This window comes from Lagenorhynchus albirostris, chromosome 2, assembly GCF_949774975.1.
Source record: "Lagenorhynchus albirostris chromosome 2, mLagAlb1.1, whole genome shotgun sequence".
NCBI lineage: Eukaryota > Metazoa > Chordata > Mammalia > Artiodactyla > Delphinidae > Lagenorhynchus > Lagenorhynchus albirostris.
The window spans coordinates 173,580,417-173,603,484 of record NC_083096.1 but is presented as its reverse complement, the minus strand read 5'-3'; the positions used below and the strand labels follow the sequence as shown (position 1 = coordinate 173,603,484).

The window sequence follows — 23,068 nt, the reverse complement described above, 5'->3', positions numbered from 1 at the left end:
ACACGACTGCCCAACAAATGCACGAAGAATCAGCTAGGGGTAGAGGCGGGAATCAAACCCAGGCCTCGCCGTGTCCTCCAACCTCCCTTTGAACAGCATGTGCCCCCCTGAACCACTGCTGTCTGATGGCTCAGTGCCCAGTGCAGAGGGTCTGTGGATGTGCCTGGTGTCACAGGTTACCTCCTCACGCCCCCCATCCTTGCCCTCAGTTTGATTCAACATTCGCTGAGCTCCTACGAGGGTGGGCTGGGGGTGGTGCCAGGGCTTCCAGTAATGAGGTTGGCGGGGGCTTTTCTTCCCTGTTGTCCCCTGCCCAGCACAGATGGACCCGATGACGGAGCTGCATCTCCAGAGCAGGGCTTGGCGAGGGTCCCACTGGTGGGATGAGGTCAGAAGCACCCACCCTTCCCCGGGGGATGGCGCACGTGGTTCTGGCTGGGAAACGTGGGCTCAGAGCCTGGATCGCATCTGAGGGAAGAACTGGACCGTAAACACATCCCAGGATGCGGGAGGTGGGGAAAGCAGGGAACTGCCCCAGTTAAACACCTTGTAGGTGCTGGCAAGCTGACTAGGTGCTGACTCGATGGGCTTGAGTCAAGCCCATTCTCTCCTGCCCCTGCAGGAGGGTAGGACGGTTAAGAGTGTGGACTCTGGAGTCAAAGCAATCTGGTCCCAGCTCTGACTACCTGTGTGACCTCTCAGCCTCAGTTTCCATATCTGTAAAAGGGGGACGGGGAATACCCTGGCAGTCCAGTGGTTAAGACTCAGTGCTTTCACTGCCACAGGCCCGGGTTTGATCCCTGGTCGGGGAACTAAGGTCCTGCAAGCCATGCGGTGCGGCCAAAAATAAAAATAAAAAAGGCGGGGGCAGTACTCCACAGTTATAAGGATTAAATGATGATGCCTATAAAATGCTGAACGGAGCACCGGGCATGTGCTCAACCTGGAGATATGACTGTCAGATGAGGAAACAGAGGCTCAGAGAGGGGAGTTGTCCAACGTGATCTGAAAAATCAGGGGATGCCGGGAGCAGACACGTGCCAGGGGCATCCAGGTCAGTGGTATCAGGCAGGCCGAGGCAGGAAAATATTATGACTTTATTTGCTCCACTGACAGTGGCTCTGAGTGCGGGTGGTGCCGCTGTCTCTACATGGGGCGTCCGAAGTGGGGGACAAGGATCGTTAGCATCTCCCCAGGCGGGGGCAGGGAAGGCTGGGCCGGGCAGACGTGGGACATGAGTGTGACAACCGCCAACCTCAGGGCTGCAGGAGCGATGGCAGTGGTGTCTCTGGAGATGGGTCCTGGCCGGTGGCTCAGAAGCAGGGAGATCCAGTGTTTAGGGTGCCGGCCGGCGGGCCTGCGCTACCTCCCGGGCCCGGCGGCCGGTGGCCAGGGCTGCTCGGCCAGCTCCTGCTCCAGCTGCTTGAAGCGCTTCTTGGAGGCCCGTTTGGGCCGGAGCCACCGCAGGCAGCCTGGGAGGCACTGGTCCAGCACGCTCTGCCGGGGACAGGGAGGGCGCAGGGGGCAGCTGTGGCTGAGTCCCACCCCCCAGAGTCCCCTGCCACCCCAGCACGGGGCGGGCCCCACCTCCAGCATGAAGGCCGCCACGAAGTTGAAGGCGACCAGGCCCAGCAGCAGCAGCTTGAAGTAGGTGTCGGCGATGCTCCTCAGCGCCAGCAGCCCCTGCAGCAGGCCGGGGGCCAGGAGGAGGCTCACCAGGACAGAGCCCAAGAGCACCAGGGCCACCAGGAAGGGCACTGGAGGGGGGGTAGTCCATCAGCCAGGGAGCCCCGCACACTCACACCCGTGCCCGACGGGACCCCACAGGCACCAGCCCCACAGCCCTTCCCTCCATCACATCCCCCCTCGCTCCATCTCATCCCCCCTCCCTCCATCTCATCCCCCTCCCTCCACCTCATCCCCCCTCCATCTCATCCCCTCCCTCCAGTTCATCCCCCCTCCCCTCCATCTCATCCCCCCTCCCTCCATCTCATCCCCCTCCCTCCATCTCATCCCCCCTCCCTCCATCTCATCCCCCTCCCCTCCATCTCATTCCCCCTCCCTCCATCACATCCCCCCTCCCTCCATCTCATCCCCCCTCCCTCTATCACATCCCCCCTCCCTCCATCACATCCCCCCTCCCTCCATCACATCCCCCCTCCCTCCATCACATCCCCCCCCCTTCATCTCATCCCCTCTCCCTCCATCACATCCCTCCTCCCTCCATCTCATCCCCCCTGCCTCCATCTCATCCCCCCTCCCTCCATCTCATCCCCCTCCCTCCACCTCATCCCCCTCTCCATCTCATCCCCCATCACATCCCCCCTCCCTTCATCTCATCCCCCCTCCCTCCATCTCATCCCCCCTCCCTCCATCTCATCCCCCCTCCCCTCCATCTCATCCCCCCTCCATCTCATCCCCCCTCCCTCCATCTCATCCCCCCTCCCTCCATCACATCCCCCCCTCCCTCCCTCTCATCCCCCCTCCCCTCCATTACCCCCCCAGCACATCCCACCCCCAGCACAGCAGCACCATTGGTGTAGAGCGGCCGGCGGAAGGGCGCCCCCTTGGACACGGCCATGGCCAGGATGAGGTACTGGAAGCTGGACAGACAGAAGACCACCGTGTTCTCATAGTTGGGCAGGTTGTCTGGCGCGGGTACCGTCCTGTTCAGAGGCACGAACCTGGGAGCACAGGGACCGGGAGTCAGGGAGCGAGGGTGAGGAGGACGGGGCATGGGTGGGATCTGGGGTGAGCTCCCTGCTACTCACCAGGGCTGGGCCACGGTCAGGAAGTAGCCCCCCAGCTGCACGCTGGCCACCAGGGCCACCTGTAGCAGCAGGCTGCTGAGCACGGGCACGCTGAGCAGGGCCCCTGGCGGCCGCGCCTGACCCAGAGCCAGCGCCGGCCCCGTGCGGCTCATGAGCACGGCCACCGTGGTGGTGATGACCAGGTCGATGACCAGGAACTGCACATCGCCCAGGTTGGTGTTGACCTGCCGGCAGGGAGGGAGGGCGGAGGGGAGGATAGCTCCTAGTCTGATGGGACACGCACCAGCCCTGCCCTTAAGGAGTCTGATGGGGAAGGTGTTTTCTTGCCCTGTAACTTGATGGGCAGACAGCACCCTCCTGCCTCTGGGAACTCCCAATCTGATGAAGGAGACACGGCCCTGCCTTCAGGAAGCCCCTCTCCCCGTCTGAGGGAGAAGGCATCCCTGCTGACCCGATGGGAACTACCGGCCTGAGAGGGAGGCTGAGGCTCTGCCTTGTGGAGCCCCAAGGTTTCTGGAGGACACACAGTTCCTGCCCTCAGGTTTAAGGTGGACACAGGGACAAAAGCTGGCGCAAGGCCTGCAGTGCCCCATGGCGTCACCTGTTTCCAGTGCGGGCGAGCAACGCATGCTCTGAGCAGAGGAGTGGGTGATACCCTTTGGACAGGAGGCCGGAGGCACAGTCGAGGTCTGAGTTAGCGTGAGCGGGGAATGGGCGGATTCATGGGAAAGGGGCAGAGGCCTCGGGTGTCCCACTCCTGCCTCTGCCTCCTTCGCCCCTGCCTGGGCTCTGTCTCAGGCCCCCCTGAAGATGGGGAACTCCCAGAGGACAGGGATGAAACGCTAGCACAGGACAGCTGCTCCCGTTTCTGAGGACCTACTGTGCACCAGCTGCTCAGTGCTTTCATCATCTCAGACAAGCCTCACTGCCGAGGCTCCGGAGCGCCTAAACCACGCGGCTGGAGCAGGATCTGAGGCCACGCTGTCGACTCCAGAGCCTGCCGGCCTCCTCACCGCGCTGCTGAGGTCCACGCCCCGGGCCCGGCACGGGGCCTGCAGATACTCACCGTGTAGAGGATCAGGACAGAGATAAACTGGGTCAGGCTGTACAGGGCCATGTACTTGAAGACGCTGAACGACGTGTCCAGGGAACAACGACCTTCCCTGGGGAGCGGGTATGGGCATGAGGGGGCCCAGGCCGGCTGACGGGCCCTGCCGAGACCCCGCCCCCCACCAGGCCCCTGCCCGCCTCACCTGATGACCATGGGCACACACTCAATGTTGGCCACGCTCGAGGTGAAGGGCGAGACCACTGAGGCCTCGGCCTGGGACAGCGAGATGCCCACGTCAGCCGCCTTCAGGGCCCCGCAGTCGTTGGCGCCATCCCCACACATGCCCACACAGTACCTGCCGGAGAGGGGAGGGCAGGCGCGGCCCGGACTCACGTGCTGGCTCTGAGCCCGGGAGGGCCCTCCTCAGCTGCGAAATGGCCCACCCACCTCCCGGGCCGGCTGGCAGAACCCGGGGACGGCTGCATCCCGACTGCCCGCCGGGTGCCTGGGAAATGCTCAGTAAATGGTACGCAGTAGGTGCTCAGTAAATAGATGCAATTACAGTGGCCACAGGGTCTGTATCCACAGGGTCCGCATCCACGGGGTCTGTATCCATGGATACAGAGAGCCGACTGTACTACGCCATTTTGCATAAGGGACTCGGGCATCTGTGGACGCTGGTATCTGCAGGGACTCTCGGAACCAATCCCCTGCAGATACTGAGGGCGGTGTACTACTGTCAGCAGGACAGACCCGGGGGTGCCTGCTGGGCTCTCTGAGGCTGATGGCTCCTGAACGCCTGGGGTGGGAAGCAGGGACATATGGGCCAGCTGGGCCCCCGCAGGCCCCTCCCCCACAGGCACTCACTGAAGCTTCTGCAGTTCACACACCAGCTCTGTCTTCTGCTCGGGAGCCATGCGGGCAAAGACGGTGCCCTGGACCAGGACCTGGGAGCACAGGGAGACAGGGGAGGGGCTGAGGCAGCCAAGAGGAGGGAGCAGAGCATGGCGAGGTGTGGGGCGACCAGGGAGGTCCGGGGCAGCCCTACCTTGGGCAGCAGCTTGGGGAAGTGCTTCATAAGGACACCAAAGGTGGACCCGCTGAGGGCCAGGTGGCTGGATCGGGGGTCTGGCTCCATGGTGTAGCTTGCGGCCTGGTCAGGATCCTGGGGGCCCGGGAAGCTCAGCTGAGCTCCCCCTGCCCACCCTGAGAGCTGGGGCCCGGGACAGCTGACACAGGGGTGGGGTCATGGGTGGGATCTGTGGCGGAACTCGGGGTCAGCCTCACCTGAGCCCCGTTCACGGCTGCAGAGGACTCCACTGGCAGAAGCTCGAGGGAGGCAGGCTGGCCCCGCTCAGGCGGGTTGGCGTGGACGATGATCAGGCGCTCCTGGGGGCCCACCATGCCGCAGCCCTGGGCCACGGTGACCGCCGTCTGCAGGTTGTCCCCTGGGGGTATGGGGCAAGGTCAGGGTCCAGCTGCTCCTGAGGGGGCCATCCTCACCCTGACACGTATAGATGGGGAAATTGAGGCCGGACAGAATCTGTCTGCCATGACTGGCTCAGTGAGCTCAGGCAGGGTATCAGTGTCTCTGAACCTGGGTTTCCTTGTCTATAAAACTAGGGATCAAAGGTCTTAGGAGAAACCGGGAGCCTGGGTTGGAGTTCTACGTGTACCTTTTTTCTGGCCACGCCATGCGGCATGTGGGACCTCAGTCCCCCGACCAGGGATCGAACCCGTGCCCCCTGCACTGGAAGCGAGGAGTCTTAACCCCTGGACGCCAGGAAAGTCCCCTGAACCTTTCTTTTCTTGCTCCATGAAATTGTCACAACCTTTGAGGCTGACCTAACGTCCCCCATTTCTCAGAGTTGGAAACTGGAACTTGGGGAGAGGTCGCCAGCAGCTGAGCTGGAACCCAGGCTGTCCAACACCAGCCCCAGACTCTTTGGAAGTCACTCTACTCCTCTGAGCCTCACTTTCCTCATCTGTCAACTGGGGTGACAATTATCACTCAGGAGGGAGACTGTGAAGATACCTGAAATGTCTGAAAAGGACCAGGCCTGAGGCAGGGGCCCAAAGAGATGCCCCGGGTGAGGAGGCCGAGCCCTAACTAAGCCCACCCAGTCTTCATTGTAGGACCTCCAGGGGGCGTCTCTATCATGCCCACCACTGAGAATAACCAGGTACCACCACCAGGTACCCTTATCTCTGCCCGGGATGGGGTAGATTCTGCCCGCCTAACCCAGGCCCTGCTGGTACCTGTCACCATGATGGTGCGGATGCAGGTCCTCCGCAGAGCCTGGATGACGGGTGTCGTCTGTGGCTTTAGCAGATTCTGCATGACTAGCAGCCCCAGGAGGCTCAGCTTCCACTCCACTGTGTCCCTGGAGGGTGGGCAGACCCGGGTCAGAGGTCATGGAGTGGCCACGACCCCTTCCCCAGCCACTGGGCAGGGGCATCGGCCCTGGGCTCTGCCCCCCTCTGCCCTCGCGAGGCCGTAGGCTCAGTGCCCAGGGCCCACCTTGTCAGTTGCTGAGCTGCTTCCATGTTGGGTGCGATGGGCAGCGGCTTGCTGGCGAGGGCCACCACGCGGTAGCCAGCAGCTGTGTAGCTCTGCAGCATCTGGGAGAAGTCGGTGGGCACTGCCAGGGAGAGGCAGGTGTCACTGGGACGGGGAGGTGGAGGCAGCGACACGGGCCGGGCGCCCACCCCATTCCGTGCCAGTGCCGACCTGCAGGCTCTGGGGCCCTCCCCCTTCACCTGTCTTGGGGTCGCAGAGGCCTGCCACCAGCTCGGGGGAGCCCTTGACGCAGGCCTCGGGCCGAGCCGCCCCCGGCCACGCCACCACCACGCTCATGCGCTGCAGAGCCGATGAGAAGGGGAAGTGGCTGAGGATGCTGACTGGCACCAGGGGCTCCTCCTGTAGGGTTGGGGGGCAGCTGAGGGGCTGGCCTGTGGAGCCCACCCCTCCCAGCCCACGCCCCACAGGCACCCCCTCAGCTCACCATGCCCTGCAGGTGGAGCTCCTGAAGCGGGGGTTTCATCACTGCCAAGACCTGGGTCCCAAATATCGAGTCTGCAGCCGATCCTTCCTCCAGGACCTGGGAGGCAGGCAGAGAACGCTGACACCGGGGGCCGGGGGCCGGCTTGGCCTGGGGCAGCCAATCCTCGGCCCGTGGAGAGAGGCAGTGGGAGACACTCAAGTTAAACTCGTGGAGTTGGGAGGACCCAAGTTCAAACTCTGGCTTTGCCATTTACAAGCCGCTGGGTGACCTTGGACAAGTTATTCCAAATCGCCCTCAGCCTCAGTTTCCTTCGTGAAGCAGGTCTGAAGCTACCTCCCTGGGGCTATGGGGAGCAGTACTGAGACGAGGCCCGTGCAGCAGAGCCCTGGCACAGGGTAGGTGCTCAGCACTAGGCCTTGGCCATTGTTATTCTCCGTGGTGGGCATGATAGAGGCGCCCCCTGGAGGGCCTAGAATGAAGACTGGGTGGGCTTAGTTAGGGCTCGGCCTCCTCACCCAGCCAGTAGATTCCACCATCTTGAGGTCCATGGGGTCACCCACTGGGGTGTCCCGGAGCCGGCTGAGGGTGTGGCAGGTGGCCAGTGCCCGGAGCAGGGGCCCCATGGGAAGGCGGCGGGGCTCTGGGACCAGTGGCAGGAACTCCTGCCCCTTCAGGGGCACCACACCCATCACGTCCAAGCCGTCCTCTGTGAGTGTGCCTGTCTGCAGGGGGCAAGAAGCGGGCGGGCCAGTGATGAGTCCTGGGGTGAGCTGTGCCCTGCTGCGGTGGGCGCCCACACCCCTGGCCAGGCGGGGCCCATGGGAACCCCAGGAGCCAGAGCTGGACCTTTGTTCAAGCAGGTCCCTCTGCCAGGCTGTCCTCCCCAACCCGCGGTGTTTCTTGGTCTGGCATCATTTCCCCCAGGAAGTCTTCTTTAACCCTGCAGTTGGGTCAGGTAGTGCTTGCTCGGGGTTCCCACCCATGGCCTCTTTACTACTCCATCATTTGTTCACTGTGGTACCAAGAAGAGGGCCTGGCCATGTACAGCTCTCGGTGTAATGAATGAATGAATGAATGAGTGAACAGATGCCTGCCTTTCCTATACCATATTCCAATGGCTCAGTTACACGTCTGGCCCCTTCGCTGGCCTGGGAGCTCTGCGAAGACGACCAAGCCCCACCCTTTCAGTTTAAATAACGTCCAAACTCCACACCAGGGCCCACCCGCCTCTGATGGATCAGGGCTCTGCCCGTTTCATCTTGCCCCCCTCCCTACTGTTCCCCGAGCCCCAGGCACACCGCTCTGTTCCTCCAAGGAGCCATGAGCCACCCTACTTCTTCCCCTCCACCTTGCCAGCCCTGCTCTCCTCTCAGTGTGGTCCACCCCTCAGAGGTCAACAAGGGACCACAGGAGCCTTCCTTGACTGCCCTCTAAGGGAGTGACCCCCATGTACCACCCATCACGTACCCCATTTGCTTCCTCCCCAGAACCCATCACCATCTGCAGCTCTCTGTGGTCCCTGGTTCACTCATTATGGTGGTGGGGACATCTCTGTGTGGGCCACTGCTGGATCCCCAGTGTTGACAGCAGCCCTGGGTACCCAGCAGGCCCTCAATGGTTCTCAAACAAACAAATGAAATGAGTTTAGACATTTCATGCTTCAGACTGTGAGCTTGATGCAGGTGGGAGCTGGGGGAGAGGGTGCCTCTGAGTGTTTCCATCCCAGGACAGGACCTGGCAGTGGCCAGTGTCCGCAGCAGGGGTACACGGGCAGGCGGTGGGGCGCTGGGCTCAGCAAGCCCTCAGTCAACGTTGCTGAATGAGGGATGTGGGTGTGGGGGGCCTGGCCGTGTCCCCCACCCCACGGCCCCCACCTTGTCGAAACACACCAGCCGGAGCTTGCCCCCCAGGTTGATGCGCATCGGGTGGGTGCAGAAGACGCCCTGGCTCCGCAGCCGGTTCTGGGCGTAGAGCGTGCACACAGTCATGGCGGCAGGCAGGGCGGGCGGCACTGCCACCGTCACCAGGTCCAGAGCCCGGATCACGATCTCGTCCAGAGGCACCTGGCAGGGGGCACTGTGAATGCCAAGGGCCAGGCCGGGTGGGCCCTGGGCCCCCAGTGGCAGCCCCCGCCCGGCCCCCAAGGCTTACGTGGTTGCGGTGGAGGATGAAGATGCTGTAGATGGTGCCGAGGAGAGCTGAGGAGACAGCAAGGGGCTCAGCGGGACTGGGGACAGGGCTCCGGGGGCCACTGGCAAAGTGGGGTGCGGGGGGCCACTCACCCAGGACGGAGAGGGCAGCCACAAACTTCACGCTGTGTTTATAGAACTTGAAGTTGATGGGCCGGGGATGCAGGATGGAGCTCACCAGGGCCCCTTTAGCCGTGCAGAACCCTGGGAGGAGATGGGGAGACTGAGGCAGGGGAAGCTGAGGGTCAGGATGACCCCACCCCTCCCCCACACCACCCACACCTCTGGGGTTGTAAGGCCTGACGCTCCTGGGGTCAGCAATCACCCAGTTTGGCGGTCACACGGGATGGCCACAGGCCTTGCCCAGCCTTCATAAGCTTAGTAAAGAAGGAATTAGTAGTACCATCTACAAACTGGGTGGTTTCACTTAAAATCCAGATGTGTGTCTTTCGCTGAAAAATGTCAAATCTGGTGACACACTGGGTCCCTTTCACACGTGGCAGGGGCCTGCTGGAGATGTACAGCACTGCTCTCTTCTTAAGGGATGCGCTCCTTCCTTCTTGCCCCGTCCCTGCCCACTCCAGCCAATCCCAAGTAGGGGTGGGACGTGCCTGAGTCGCACAGCAGGGCAGTGGTAGAGATGGGTCCTGCCCGGCTCTGTGTCACCTGTCCTCTAGGTGCTGGGCCCAGCACCCCTCCCCACTTCCCAGACTCGTTACCTGTCTGGGTCACCACTGCCAGGGCATGGGGTCCTACAAAGGCCCGGGCCTGCAAGATGAGGGTCCCACAGAAGAGCGTGTGCCGCTGGTGGGTCTCTGGGAAGTAGGGCACCGGTCCCTCCGGCAGGGCGGTCTTCAGCACTGGAACGCTCTCCCCTGGGAGGGATGTGGTATGAGGCCCATGCTGGTCCCTCCCACCAACAAGACCAAGCCTTATGCCTAGAACTGTTACGGAAGCCCTAGGTCTCATTTAACGCTTGTAACTATGTGTGAAGAAATCACTGCCCCTGTTTTACAGAGAGGTACACTGAAGCTCAGAGAGGGCAAAAGACACAGACACAGTGAGACAATCCTGGGACGTGTGCAGCCAGTTTCCAGGAACCATCTCTCAGGGGAGCCAGAAAGAGCTGTGAGCATACAGCATGGGCAGAGTGGGGGGCCAGGGTGGGGGCCGGTGTTCTCCTTCTGTTGGAATTATTTTGTAACAAGCTGTGTTACTTTTATAGTTCAAATAAGATATTGACACGAGAGGGCTTAACCTCTGTAAAGCCCTGAGCTCGCTGCCTGGCAAAGAGTAGCAGTGCCTCACCCAGCATCTGCAGGGGTAGGACCTGCTGAGGCCGGGACTGTTACCTGAGCAAAGGGAAAAGAGAACTCCATCTAAACGTTCTGACACAAGGCAGAGAGGCTCAGTGGCCCGGCAGGGGGGATGGGAGGCTGCTGGCCAGGGGCAGGAACTGACCTGTCAGAGAGCTCTCGTTGACCATGCACTCGCCAGCCACCAGGGCAGCATCGCAGGGCATCAGCCCACCCTCCTGGGGCAGCACCAGGCAGTCTCCCGGCACGAGCTCACTGGAGTCGACCCATTCCTCCTCTTCGGGCAAGCAGGGGCCTCAGTATAGCCTGGAGGGGACTCCCCCACTGCCTCCCCCAGCCTTCGTCTCTCCCCTAGCCTCTCTCCCTCCCCCAGCCTCCCTCCCTCACTCAGCCTCTCACCTCCCCCAGCCTCCCTCCCTCCCCCAGCCTCTCACCTCCCCCAGCCAGCCTCCCTCCCTCCCGAGCCTCCCTTCCACCCCCAGCTTCTCGCCTCCCCCAGCCTCCCTTCCACCCCAGCTTCTCACCTCCCCCAGCCTCCCTCCCTCCCCCAGCCTCCCTCCCTCCCGCACCTCTCACTTCCCCCAGCCTCTCACCTCCCCCAGGCCGGCACACGCACACCTGTACAGACAGCTGGACCATGTCCCTCAGAGTCTGGCTTTGCTGTGGGCAGGAGGACAAGCAGGGAGTGGGTGGGCGGAGGTCTCCTCGGACACCGCCTGCCCCGCCCCATCCGCCTCACACCGCACACCTTTCTGGTCTTGTATATCGACACGCAGAGGGAGACGATGGAGATGAGGAAGATGCACAGGGCGTACCAGTAGTAGTAGTCAGCCAGCCACAGCCCGATGCTGAAGGCCTGGAACCCATAGTAGGGGTTCAGTGCCTGGGGGAGGGGCGGGGAGGCAGCGTCAGGGCCCAGGTCCCCCAGGGCAGCCCAGCCGCAGGCTGGGCCTCCTGTGCCCACGGAAGCAGAGGGCCCGGCAGTTGCCAAAGGACGAAAGCCAGGCCTGTCTCCTGGTCAGTCCTGTCCAGATGTCCCTTGAGCCAGCAGCTTCTTTGCTCTAAAGAGGACACACGGGTGTTTACACGCCAGGCCCCTGCTAAGCACATCATCTAAATGCCATACGATGGTGAGGACAATTCCACAAGGCAGATGCTACCATCAGCTTCATTTTACAGCTGAGGAAACTGAGGCACAGAAGGGTTAAGTCACTTGCCTAAAACCACACAGCTCCCAGGTGACCGACTAGAGTTTACATCAGGCCAGACTCCAAGGCCTCCTCTCTGTCTCACAGGTGTCTGCCCCTGGCTCAGAGGGCTGGGATGTTAGCAGCGTACTCTAGGTGTGTCCAGGTCACTGGCTTCCCTTTGTCCCCATGTGACCTTGGCCATGCCACGTCCCCTAATCTGTAGCTCCGGTTCTTCATGTGTGAACGGAATGTCCCTACCACGAGGCTGTTGGACCGTGAAAGTGGGTAATGCACGGAAAGGACCCAGACTCTGGAGCCTGGCGCTTGGCACACAGCAGGAGCCCAGGCTGTGTGGGTTTGTCTCTTGGCCTCTAAGCCCCAGTCCCAGCCTGGACCAGAACTTCCAATTCCTCTCCCTGAGCTGACTGGGGCTGGTTCTGAGACAGCTCTCCACCACGGAGGAGAGGACAGTTGGTACAATCTGCCTCTGTAAGGGTGGCCCAGAGAGGGCAAGCCCCTGGCCCAGGTCACACAGCCAGCTCAGGCCAGAGCTGGGGCGGGGCCCAGGGACAGCCCTACCTCGTCCACCAGCAGCTGGGGATAGGACTTGACTGGTACACTGATCACGTTGGGGCCGTAGATGGTCTTCCTGTAAGAGGAAAAGCGGCAGGGCCATCAGATGGAGGGGCCGTGGCAGCTGGACCCTCTAGCAGTGATGGAGCGCCCTACTTTCCAGCTGGGAAAACGGAGGCCCAGAGAAGCAGGTGACTGGAAGAAGGCCACACCCAGGGGGGTAAGAGAGGAGGCCCCAGCTCTCAGGGCAGCACCCACCTCACGGTTTGGTCCTGGAGGCGGAGGCCGGTGCTGGAGCAGTGGAGGTCGTCACAGGTGCGGCCGTGGTCCAGCAGGCTGGGAGGATGGGAGAGGCACTTGTGTGGGTGGTGGGGTCTGAGCTCTGCACCCCCCACCCCTCCTGGCCCACCTCTGCCACACCGAGCTCCCGGGAGAAAGCTGGTCCCTCACGAACTCTGGGCCTAACTTTCTCCTTCTGTTCCTCTGATGGGGCCCCAAACCATCTCACCCAGGAAAAACGATGAGTGATGATGATAATACTTAACAGTGACAACAGCCGCTATTATTTAGTGACATTTAGAGCTTTCTTTACAATGATGCCTTCTTAGGTAAGTCACTTAACCTCTCTGGGCCTCAGACTTCTCATCTGCAAGATGGAGACGGTGACAGCATCTCCCTCACAGGGCTACGGGTGGATTAAATGAGATAAGTTTTGCAAAGTGCTTGGACGGTTCCTGGCACTTACTAGGTGACAAAGGTCAGCGATTTTTTAAAATTTTTTTTTGGCTGCGTTGGGTCTTCAATGCTGTGTGCGGGCTTTTCTATAGTTGCAGCGAGCGGGGGCTACTCTTCTTTGCAGTGCACGGGCTTCTCATTGCAGTGGCTTCTCTTGTTGCGAAGCATGGGCTCTAGGCATGCGGGGCTTCAGTAGTTGTGCCTCGCGGACTCTAGAGCGCAGGCTCAGTAGTTGTGGCGCACAGGCTTAGCTGCTCTGCAGCATGTGGGATCTTCCCGGACCAGGGATCGAACCTGTGTCCCCTCCGTTGGCAGACAGATTCTTAACCACTGCGCCACCAGGGAAGTCCCACGTCAGCGAGTTTTGCTATTCCTCTCACGTAGCAGAGGCTGTTGGTGCCCTCCCCACACCCCCTTGGAATTCACGTCTGTGCGGTGCAGCCTCTTACTGGAAACACCTGTCCTGGCTTGAGGGCTTCTCCTGGCTGCATAAGCATGGTCTGCCCGTGAGCTAGGAAGGGCGAAGTTGTGCAAGAGTTCATGTATTCCGCAACCGGTAACGGTAGGAAGGTGAGGGGTACGTACCCCCTGGTTTCCTCACTCCTTGGGTGAGGGCACCCTGAGGTGCGTGCTCTACACTGGCTCAAAGGGATCCCCAAGGGACTGTGCTCCAGGTGCCCACGTCAAGCCCCCTCCACCGGCTGCCTTCTCTTCCCGGCCTCACTTCCCCTACGTCTCCTGGCATCACCTTGCAAACAGATTCCCTGCACTTGAATCCTCGTCTTGAGGTCTGCTTCTCGGGGCTCAAACTAAGACATAAACTGAGCTCGTATTTATCAAGCACTTAGTAGGTGGCAGAGCAGGTACAAGACGCCAAACAGAAGGTCCAAGTCCAGAGCTTACGGTCTGATTCACAGCAGTGTTGCCACCTCAGGCCAGGTGCCGTGCCAAGCCTTACATGACAGTAATATACTTTACCCTCAAAACAACCCTAGGAGGCCGGGATTCCCTTCATGAGCTATTTACAGACAGGCTCAGCGAGTTGAGGGGGCCAAGGCACAGAGCTGAGAGGGGAGTCCAGGCTGGGCCACCTCATGCCACCTTCTCTGCCCAATGCAGCACCCGCTGTGGGCGTGGTGTAGCGTCGCCGGCCCTGACCCCTACCTGACTCGGCAGAAGGCCTGCTGGGTCTCGATCCAGACATAGCGCTGGCCCCGGAAGAGGTAGTAGCGCAGCGTCCGCTGCTGGGTGGGAGAGAGGAGAGGTGGGCTGGAGGCGGCCCCAGGAGGAGTGTGTGGGGGGCGGCAGGGCGATGGCACAGGAAAGAGGCGGGAGAGGCATGGAGGGGTAGAAGGTGATCGGCCAGCATCCTGGACGATTGGGACGAGAGAACCACAGGCGCCCAGAGAACAGCTGGAGTCCAGTCCCCATTGTACAGGGTGTGAATCTGAGGCCCAGAGACAGGCAAGGACTTGTCCAGAACCCAGCTGTCCACTTACTGCCTCTTCGGTCCTGTGGAGCCGGGCGGTGTCCTTCCATGTCCCCTCTGGTAGTGTCCCCACAGCTGCCTGGCTCCGGCCGTCCTCCGCCTGGGTCTGTGGGGGCAGCTCCAGGCTGGGGACGGGGGTGGGGTTACCATGGAGTTCTGGGAGCTGCCCCAGCACCTCCCCATCCCCACAGAGCCACCTTCCCTCTCTCGGATGGGAGACCCCGGGATCAGAGCCTTCACGGGGGGAGGGCAGGGGGAGCAGGGGCTCCTGGGAAGAGGCGATGGGGCTGCCTCACCTGTCTTTGCTGATGGCCTCAGTCTGCACCTGGACAGTATAGAGCTGCCACGAACTATCCTGGAACACGGAGGTGTGGACTCAGTCCTGGAAGAGACCCCTCCCCTCCCCGGCCCCACCCGACAGCCAGGTGGCCCCTGCTGGAGGAGGCAGGGATCAAGGATAGAGGTGACCTCCTTGGGAATCACCCACCCCGTCCCGTCTGCCCACTGCTCAGATGGGAAAGCTGAGGTCCAGGGAGGAGAAGCACCTGTGTAAGGTCCCACAGAACGTCAGCGGCCAGGTTGGGCTGAGAACCCGAGCATCCTCCGCCCCGCAACCCTGAGCCACCGCCACCCCACTCCAGCTCCAGGCTCGCCCCTGCTCCCCCGTCTCTCACCTCTTTGTCTCTTATTTCGATAACGAGGGTTTCGGCGCGGGCCAGGCTGCACGGCTGGAGCCGCAGCCGCACCCGCCACATGGGCTTCCATCGGAAGAGCAGCAGAGGGATCCCCGCCATCACCCAGACCACGATGTGATAGCCGATGACCCTCCATGGACTGCCACAGTAGCCGCTGAGCCTCTGTGGACACGGGCGAGAGCAGGCCAGGTAGTGGGGTGGGCGGGGGCTGGAGGAGGAAGCCAGGGTATCTGGGTGGGCCTGGGTACCACCCCCACCTGGAGTTGCCCCTGCCCCTCCCCTGCCCACGTACCACGGATGAAACTGAGGAGCTGAGGGGATCTATAGATGTCTCTATCGTCAGGGTCCCATAACCGGCGGGCGTGTTGCCCACGAGCGGGCTGCTGTCTGTGGACAGAAGGGAGAAATGTCATTGGGGGGGTTGGGGGGGCTCCTCCTTCTTTCTTTAACCACGACTTAAGCACAGTCATTTTATAAATCTGGTCTGATAAATCCAGTAACTCGAGTCTTCACGGGTCTGTTACCGGGCTGTCCTGTGGGTCCTCACTCGTAGGACCTTGTTTCCTTGTGCGTCTGGCGATTTCTGACTCGGTGTGGGCGCAGAGTCGGGGGATGGGGCCTGTTGAGCACTTTGGGCTTTAAGAGCACCCCCACACACCTCCAGCTATTAGCTTCCTGGGAGCTCTGTGTCCCACGTTCCATCTGGTCTACACTCTGAGGGCAGGGACTGGGCTGCTCATCCTTTTTCTTTTTTTAGACGTCATTTTTATTTATTTATTTATTTTTTGTGGTACGCGGGCCTCTCACCGTTGTGGCCTCTCCCGTTGCGGAGCACAGACTCCGGATGCGCAGGCTCAGCGGCCATGGCTCACGGGCCCAGCCGCTCCACGGCATGTGGGATCTTCCCGGACCGGGGCACGAACCCGTGTCCCCTGCATCGGCAGGCGGACTCTCAACCACTGCGCCACCAGGGAAGCCCTATTTATTTTTAATTTATTATATTTTTTAAAATTTATTTTTGGCTGCGTTGGGTCTTTGCTGCACGTGGGCTTTCTCTAGTTGCGGCGGGAGGGGGCTACTCTTCGTTGCGGTGCGTGGGCTTCTCATTGCAGTAGCTTTTCTTGTTGCGGAGCACAGGCTCTAGGCACATGGGCTTCAGCAGTTGCAACATGCGGGCTCAGTAGTTGTGGCATGCGGGCCCTAGAGCGTGTGGGCTTCAGTAGTTGTGGCGCGTGGGCTCAGGAGTAGTGGCATGCGGGCTCTAGAGTGCAGGCTCAGTAGTTGTGGCACATGGCCTTAGTTGCTCCGCGGCATGTGGGATCTTCCCGGACCAGGCATCGAACCTGTGTCCCCTGAATTGGCAGGTGGATTCTTAACCACTGCGCCACCAGGGAAGTCCCTGCTCATCCTTTTTCAACCTTCATGCCCAGCACAGTCCTGGCAGTGAGGAGATGCCGAGAAGTCGAGTATGGACAGATAAAATGTCAGGGCAGCCATGAAAGGGGCAGCTTCACTCTGAAGGTGAAATGGGGGGAGGAGGAAGGAAGAACCCAGTCACTGGGCGTGGGCTGGAGAGGAGGGTTGAGCTGAGAAAGCCCCCAAGGCTCAAGGAGAGAAGCCGCTATGTGCCAGGGCCCAGCTGACAGGTTCCTTCTGTGAGGAAGGGCCCACTATCACCCCCATTTTACAGATGGGTAAACTGTGGCTCAGGGAAGACCAGTGGGCATCTCTACTGTAGAAACTCGTTTTTTTCTACTGCCTCCCCTGCTGTAGTGCTGCGGTCCTAGCCGAGCAAGCAGACAGTGGGTGTTCTGGTGCCCGGGACGGGGTGGGGCTCATGGCCTCTGTCAGGGTTTCTCTAACTGTGCTCCCTGGACCTCTTGGGGAACCTGTTAGACATGAAGATGCCTGGGCCCCTCCCAGACCTGCTGGTACAATGGCAGCGGTGCTGAGCATCTGCATGTTTCCCAGGAGCCTCTGGAGAAGTTCATTAAGGGGGATGGGAAAGCAGGGAAGGTGGGGGGCAACCTGCTGGTTTTCTGGGCTCCCTACTCCTCCTTCCCAACCAGAGCCCTGCAGAGGCCTGATCTGAAAGTTCCACCCAATAAGCCCAGGGTGTCCCAAGCAACTGCCTGTCACAACATCCCCAGCCCCTCAGCTGTTCTGTCCCCAAACGCTTAGGTTTCTGCAGCTTCTCCAAGCCCCAAAGCAACCATGATAGTCAACATTTCCCGAGGCCCCACTACGTGCGGGCTCTGCTCCTGGTCCTTCTTACATGGTTAACTCAATGACCCTGCCATGTAAGCACAATAATTATCCCCTTTTTTTTTAGCTGTATGCGGGCCTCTCACTGTTGTGGCCTCTCCCGCTGCGGAGCACAGGCTCCGGACGCGCAGGCTCAGCGGCCATGGCTCACGGGCCCAGCCGCTCCGCGGCATGTGGGATCCTCCCGGACCGGGGCACAAACCCGCGTCCCCTGCGTCGGCAGGCAGACTCTCAACCACTGTGCCACCAGGGAAGCCCCATCCCCTTTTTATAGAAGAAAATTAGGCTCAGAGAGGTTAAGGAACTTGCCCAAGATCACACAGCCAAGTACATGGTAGTGTCAGGATGCAATCCTAGGCAGGCTGACTCCAGGGTGGGGTTTCTTTTTCTTTTATTTTTTTTTTTGGCTGCACTGGGTCTTCGTTGCTGTGCACGGGCTTTCTCCAGTTGCGGCGAGCGGGGGCTACTCTTCATTGTGGTGCGTGGGCTTCTCATTACGGTGGCTACTCTTTGTTGTGGAGCACAGGCTCTAGGCGCATGGGCTTCAGTAGTTGTCGCACACGGGCTCAGTAATTGTGGCTCGCCAGCTCTAGAGCGCAGGCTCAGTAGTTGTGGTGAATGGGTTTAGTTGCTCTGCGGCATGTGGGATCTTCCTGGACCAGGGCTCGAACCCGTGTCCCCTGCATCGGCAGGCAGATTCTTAACCACTGTGCCACAAGGGAAGTCCCAGGGTGGGTTTTAATTCCCATCAGACCACGCAGAGTCTGTTCTGTCCTATTGCAGCCCCCCATATCTCCACATAAGGACTGTGATAATAATTACTATGGTAATTACCATAATAAGAACAGCCAATATCCATTAAGCACGTCCCAGGTGACAAGAGCTGCTCTCACCCTCCACGCGAATTAGCTCATTTAACCCCCTGGCAACTCGATGAGGGGACGCTTATTTTTCCCATTTGTACAAATGAGGGAACCGAGGCTCAGAGTCACAAAGGCCCCCTGGTAAATGGTGGAGCCAGGAAGTCAGAGCCCAGATCTTGTGTTTTGGGGGCCACTGTGGGCACTTCCAGAGAACAGGGCATATGCCCTCTGCCACCTGAGGCCTCTTTCAAACAAGAGGACTCAAACCCCAAATTAACCCAAGCTCCACCCACGGTCAATCCCTCCCCGGTCCACTGGGTGACTCAGAAAATATACGGAGCTGCCACCAGCTCCAGAAAGGGCCTGGTCTCTGGGGAACTCCCACACATACACACGAAGCCTGTAGCTCTCAACCATCCTGGTGTCTGGCCAACGGTAAAGTCTCAAAGCCAGAGGGCAGGAGGCCTGGTCAGCCTTCTGCCCTGGGGCTCAGAGACCCCAGCCTGGGTCCCCTGGGGTGGTCCCTTTTGCTCTCTGGTCCCGGCCAGTCCAGCCTGTGAGGGAGGCTTGTCAGGGCATGATTTCCTTCCCTTCCTGACAACAGCCCGCAGACAACAGCCGAGGCCCTTCTGCTCTCTGGTGTGTGTGTGCTGCGCAGGGGCGGGGGAGGCTCGCCCTGGGTCCTGTCTTGGGGGGCAGAACAACAGGCATTCAGGGCAACTGACCCGATCTGGCAACCTGGGTTCTCAGGTCCTTGGCCACCAACAAGCCCCAGCCCTTTTCTTGTCCCCTCCTCCAAAGGCCACAGTCCCAGCTGTCCTTCTTGCCGAAGCCCCTCACCAGCCCTGGAGACCTGCTCCTTGAGTGGGTCAGGGCGGGTAGTTTCACCCCCTTTAGGGTTCTTGTCGGGCAAGTTTCTGGGGTGTAAGGAAGAAAAAGCACCTTAGGGGGGACTTCCCTGGTGGTCCAGTGGTTAGGACTTCGTGCTTTCACTGCAGGGAGCATGGGTTCGATCCCTGGTTGGGGAACTAAGATCCCCCACAAGCCCTCGGTGCGGCCAAAAACCAAAAACAACAACAAAAAGAGTACCTCAGGGCTATCAGGGGCTGACACAGGCCAGGCACCGTTCAGGGCTTTACACACCTCGATTCATTCATTCCTCACCACTGTGAAGTGGGGACTACTTTTATCCCTATTTTACAGATTAGGAAACTCAGGCCCAGAGAGGTGAAGTAAGCTGCCCAAAGGCCACACAGCCAGCACGCGGTGGGACGTGGATCCAGGCAGTGCGGCTGCAGCGTCCACGCTCTTAACCACGGCACTACCAGCGCCATCGCTGTCGTCCCCATCAGTCACTGTGCTCCTGGCTCTCTCACAAATGACTCAGCCTCTCTCCAGGCTTCCGTTTCCCATCTCTAGGATCATAACCCCAAAGTAGCTGGCACATGGGGTGTTTGAAGTTCCTGAAGCATGGCCTGTACAGGAGGGCATTGCTGGCTCCCCTGCCAAGGAGGTGTGGCTTCCGCTCTGACCCATTTCTCAGGCTCCCCTCTACATTCCCATTGCTCTGTCTGAAAACCCACAGCTGTGCCATTGCTCCCCTGTGTGCACTCAACAGCTCTTCCCCGGGCCTTCAAACCCTCAGGCCAGCAGCTGTGCTGGGGATGGGACTGCAGCGTGCTGCACTGACCCCACGTGGGCCACTTTGCTCCTGCCAATCTGCTTTCGTCCTGCAACAATCAAGCAACTTATCTCATTTTACAGATGAGAAAACTGAGCCTTGAGAGAGGCAGTGTGCCCACCAATTTGTCTCGCAGCTGGAAGGGGCCTTGCTCCAAAATCCTCTCTGCCCACCTCACCCCCACCCACTGACACTAACACATCAGGCTTGCACAGGTGTCATCGCCCTCCTGCTCACACTGCCTGGCATGTGGCTGGGACTCAGGAACCATTTATTGAATGAACCAATGAATGAAGGTTGTACACCTCGCGGACATAACAGAGCATGGAAGCAATGGTGCAAGAGTCAGTGTGTCCACCTCCTGCCTCTGGGTCAGCTGGGAGGTGCAGAGGAACAAGCCTCTTCTTGAAGGGCCCTGTCAGAGACCATCTGGAGCTGCCCTCACTGGATCACTTCCCCCAGGACCTAAACAATATTGCCTCTGGAAGTTCTTCCTTGTGTCTATCACACACCCATCATTTCACAAGGATGCTCTCCCCGTCAACCTGGGGAAGGAGGCAGTCACATCTGTGGAACACTCTAGTCTCCCAGCAAGGTCAAGCCCAGGGCATGCTCTTGCAGAACATCTGTCAAAACACTCAGAAGGGATGGCAGGGATGTCTCCCCAGGGATGGCACAGGAAGGTCGGAGCAGTGTCTGATCTCTTCTGGTACCACCAGCTCAGGCCAGCTGCTTGGGAGGAGAATACTTTCACAAATGACTGACTGCATTGGTCTTCTGAATAACCGTGACTGATCTTCACGCGTAACCCTCTGAGGGAGGGACTATTACCATCTCATTTTACAGTTGGGGAAACTGAGGAACACAGTTTCAAAATCCCTTGCCCAGGGTCATACAGCTTGCAAGGGGAGAAGCTGAAAATGAGTGGGTCTAAATGAACACATTCCTCTCAGTTCATCCTCACAGCCACCTCTCCAAAAGTACGGATTAGGATTCCCATTTAAAATGAGGCACAGAGGTTGATTAACATGTCCAAAGTCACACAGCTCTGAGTGGTCAAGATTAGACTTGAACCTAGTCTGACTCCCTGGCCCTGGGGCAATGCCACGAATACTGCAGAGCGGAGGGGCTGGCGTCAAAGCCATTTGGGAATCTCTCGTTTCCTGCGGAAGCACGGGTTTCCTCCTGATGACCTGGCAGAGGCCCAGGGCAGCACTGCTGCCTCCTCCCTTGCTGTGCTTCTCCTGTGGCCAGAAGCTCCTCTCCTGGGCCAGGCTGAGTGTGAGGGATCATCTGCCAGGAGCTCCCTGATCTTTGGATCTGGAGTCCTGGGACCATATGTCCTCAGCCTTTCCCCTTCCTCACCCTGGGTGCACCCTAGAGTTGGAGGGGGGATGGGGGGAGTAAGGTGGGAGACCGGAGGGAGAGACCTGAATGAAGGGTCTGCAGCTGCAGAGAAGATGCTCAAGCGTTGGTGGCCCTTGGCTGAGGTCTAGGCTCTGAGTGACCCACGTGGAAATGAGACCCTTCTAAACGCGAGAGGTCTACTGGCACCCTTTGCAGCAGGTAGAATTAGACTCTGGAAAGGGTGGCCTCCAGACACAGGGCCTGGGACAGGTAACATGGAGGGTGTGGTCCCTGGACCGGCGAGCTAACAGGCTTGCTCTGGAGGCCTGACTCAGGGGATCAGGAGTGGCATTTGTGCCCCAAGGCACTCCGATCCAGGGACTTAGGAGCCCTGGCTTCTCCAACCCCATTCATTCATTCAACCAAGAGGAACAACCGCTCAGAGGCCCTGGATGCAGCGGCCTCCACGTCTCTTCCCCCACCTGGACATCCGTCACTGCGCGGGGACACTTCCCTGCGCCCCGCCACCGCGGCCCCCGGATTATCCTTTTGCACGGCGGCGCCAGGCGCTTCCTCTCCCAGGGCTTTAGGAAGGCGCGGAGCGGACGGCTCTGCGCGGTGCCATCCCCGGGCTCCTGGCCTCTCTGGGAAGGGGGGGGGGCACGGGCGAGGGGATGTCCCGGGGGCCGCTCCCTCGGCCCGCGCCCCAGCGGTGGGGGTGTCCCCCCACGACAGATGCGACGACGGGCGGTCCGGGGACCGCGCCCGGTTCCTGTCGGCTGGGGCTGCGCGCTCACCTGCGCTCATGGCGGCTCCTCGCGCTCATCGCCGGGCCCGGGCGTCGCGATGCCCCGCGGTCGGGGCCGAGGCGGAAGGCCGGGGGCGCGGGGCGCTGCGGAGCTGGGCGGCTCGGGACACCTGCAGTACCCAGCGGCTGGAGCGGCGGCGAAGGTGCCGCAGTCAGGCTCTGCGCACCGCCAAGCCCCGCCCCGCCCTCTGCGGCCCCACGTCCTCCCGCGCGCCGCGGGGGCTGCCGGGATTTGTAGTCCGAGGCCGCTCCCAACGCGCACGCAGGGGCGGGGCGCCGAGAGACAGACGTGACAGCCCTGGGACAGACTGACACATCGAGAGGAGGACACTCAGGGAATCCGACAGGACAGCCCTCAGACACATGAACACATAGACACAAAGGGCTGGAAGGAGACAGAGCTGCGATGGAGAGTAATGGTGGGGGAGAGACTCCAGAGGGGAAGCAGGGAAGGCCTTGACAGTATCTGGTCCATACCGAGAACTCAATACATACACTTGATAAAGGGGTACATATCGGCAGGACTTGCTGATGCATGGGAGGTGGAGGTATAGGAATGGAATCAAAGATGCCTCTCCTCCCTGGGTTTTGGTCTGAGCAGGTAGGGGGTGGTGGAGCTGTTCGCTCAGCTGGGGCAGGCTGCTGGTGGAGCAGGTTGACCACCTGGGGGATGGGGCTGGCTTCACTCAGTTCAGGTGAGAAGACCTGTTTCTTCTGCTGATGCCTCAGTGAGGGCAGCCTACTGAACTTCTCAGAGCCCCTGTTTCCTCCTCCAGGGCTTAGCTGGATGTCTGGCAGACCACTTAACCAGGGGAACCCTGATTTCCATGGCAGGCAGGATGGCTAGGTTTGTATAAATGACTTGCTCGATGCCCTTGCCAAGAGGCAGTGTGGTACAGTGGCAAGTGGCTGGGCTCTGGCACCAGAGAGACTTGGGTTTGGATGTGCATCAGTTGCTGTCTAGCTGTGTGAGCTTTAAAAAGTCACTTTCCCTCTCTGAGCCTCTCTCCTCATCTGTGAAATGAAAGCTGCTGGAAAGATGAAATGGGGTGGCAGGAACTTGGCAGAAGCCAGTTGCTTTCTTGAGATC

General features: G+C 60.2%; 1 protein-coding gene across 2 annotated transcripts; it reads right to left on the bottom strand.

The window, feature by feature from the left end:
• Positions 1-1,221: 1,221 nt before the first annotated feature.
• On the bottom strand, positions 1,222-22,132 carry ATP13A2 (ATPase cation transporting 13A2). 2 transcript variants are annotated; one of them, XM_060141285.1, is made up of 29 exons: positions 21,968-22,132; positions 15,307-15,401; positions 14,994-15,176; positions 14,616-14,674; positions 14,330-14,444; positions 13,995-14,074; positions 12,354-12,431; positions 12,102-12,171; positions 11,081-11,215; positions 10,926-10,992; positions 10,478-10,609; positions 9,736-9,891; positions 9,110-9,220; positions 8,979-9,025; positions 8,702-8,890; positions 7,343-7,549; positions 6,828-6,923; positions 6,583-6,742; positions 6,344-6,464; positions 6,082-6,206; positions 5,110-5,270; positions 4,871-4,987; positions 4,690-4,769; positions 4,025-4,177; positions 3,838-3,934; positions 2,772-2,995; positions 2,533-2,684; positions 1,588-1,757; positions 1,222-1,497 (listed from the first exon to the last, which is right to left on the bottom strand). In XM_060141285.1, the coding sequence occupies exons 1-29, from the start codon at positions 21,975-21,977 to the stop codon at positions 1,363-1,365; spliced, it is 3,525 nt and encodes a 1,174-aa protein (XP_059997268.1). In that variant the 5' UTR covers positions 21,978-22,132; the 3' UTR covers positions 1,222-1,362. The 2 variants fall into 2 exon arrangements, with proteins under 2 accessions (XP_059997268.1, XP_059997269.1); XM_060141286.1 differs by having other exon boundaries at positions 13,995-14,071.
• Positions 22,133-23,068: the final 936 nt, after the last annotated feature.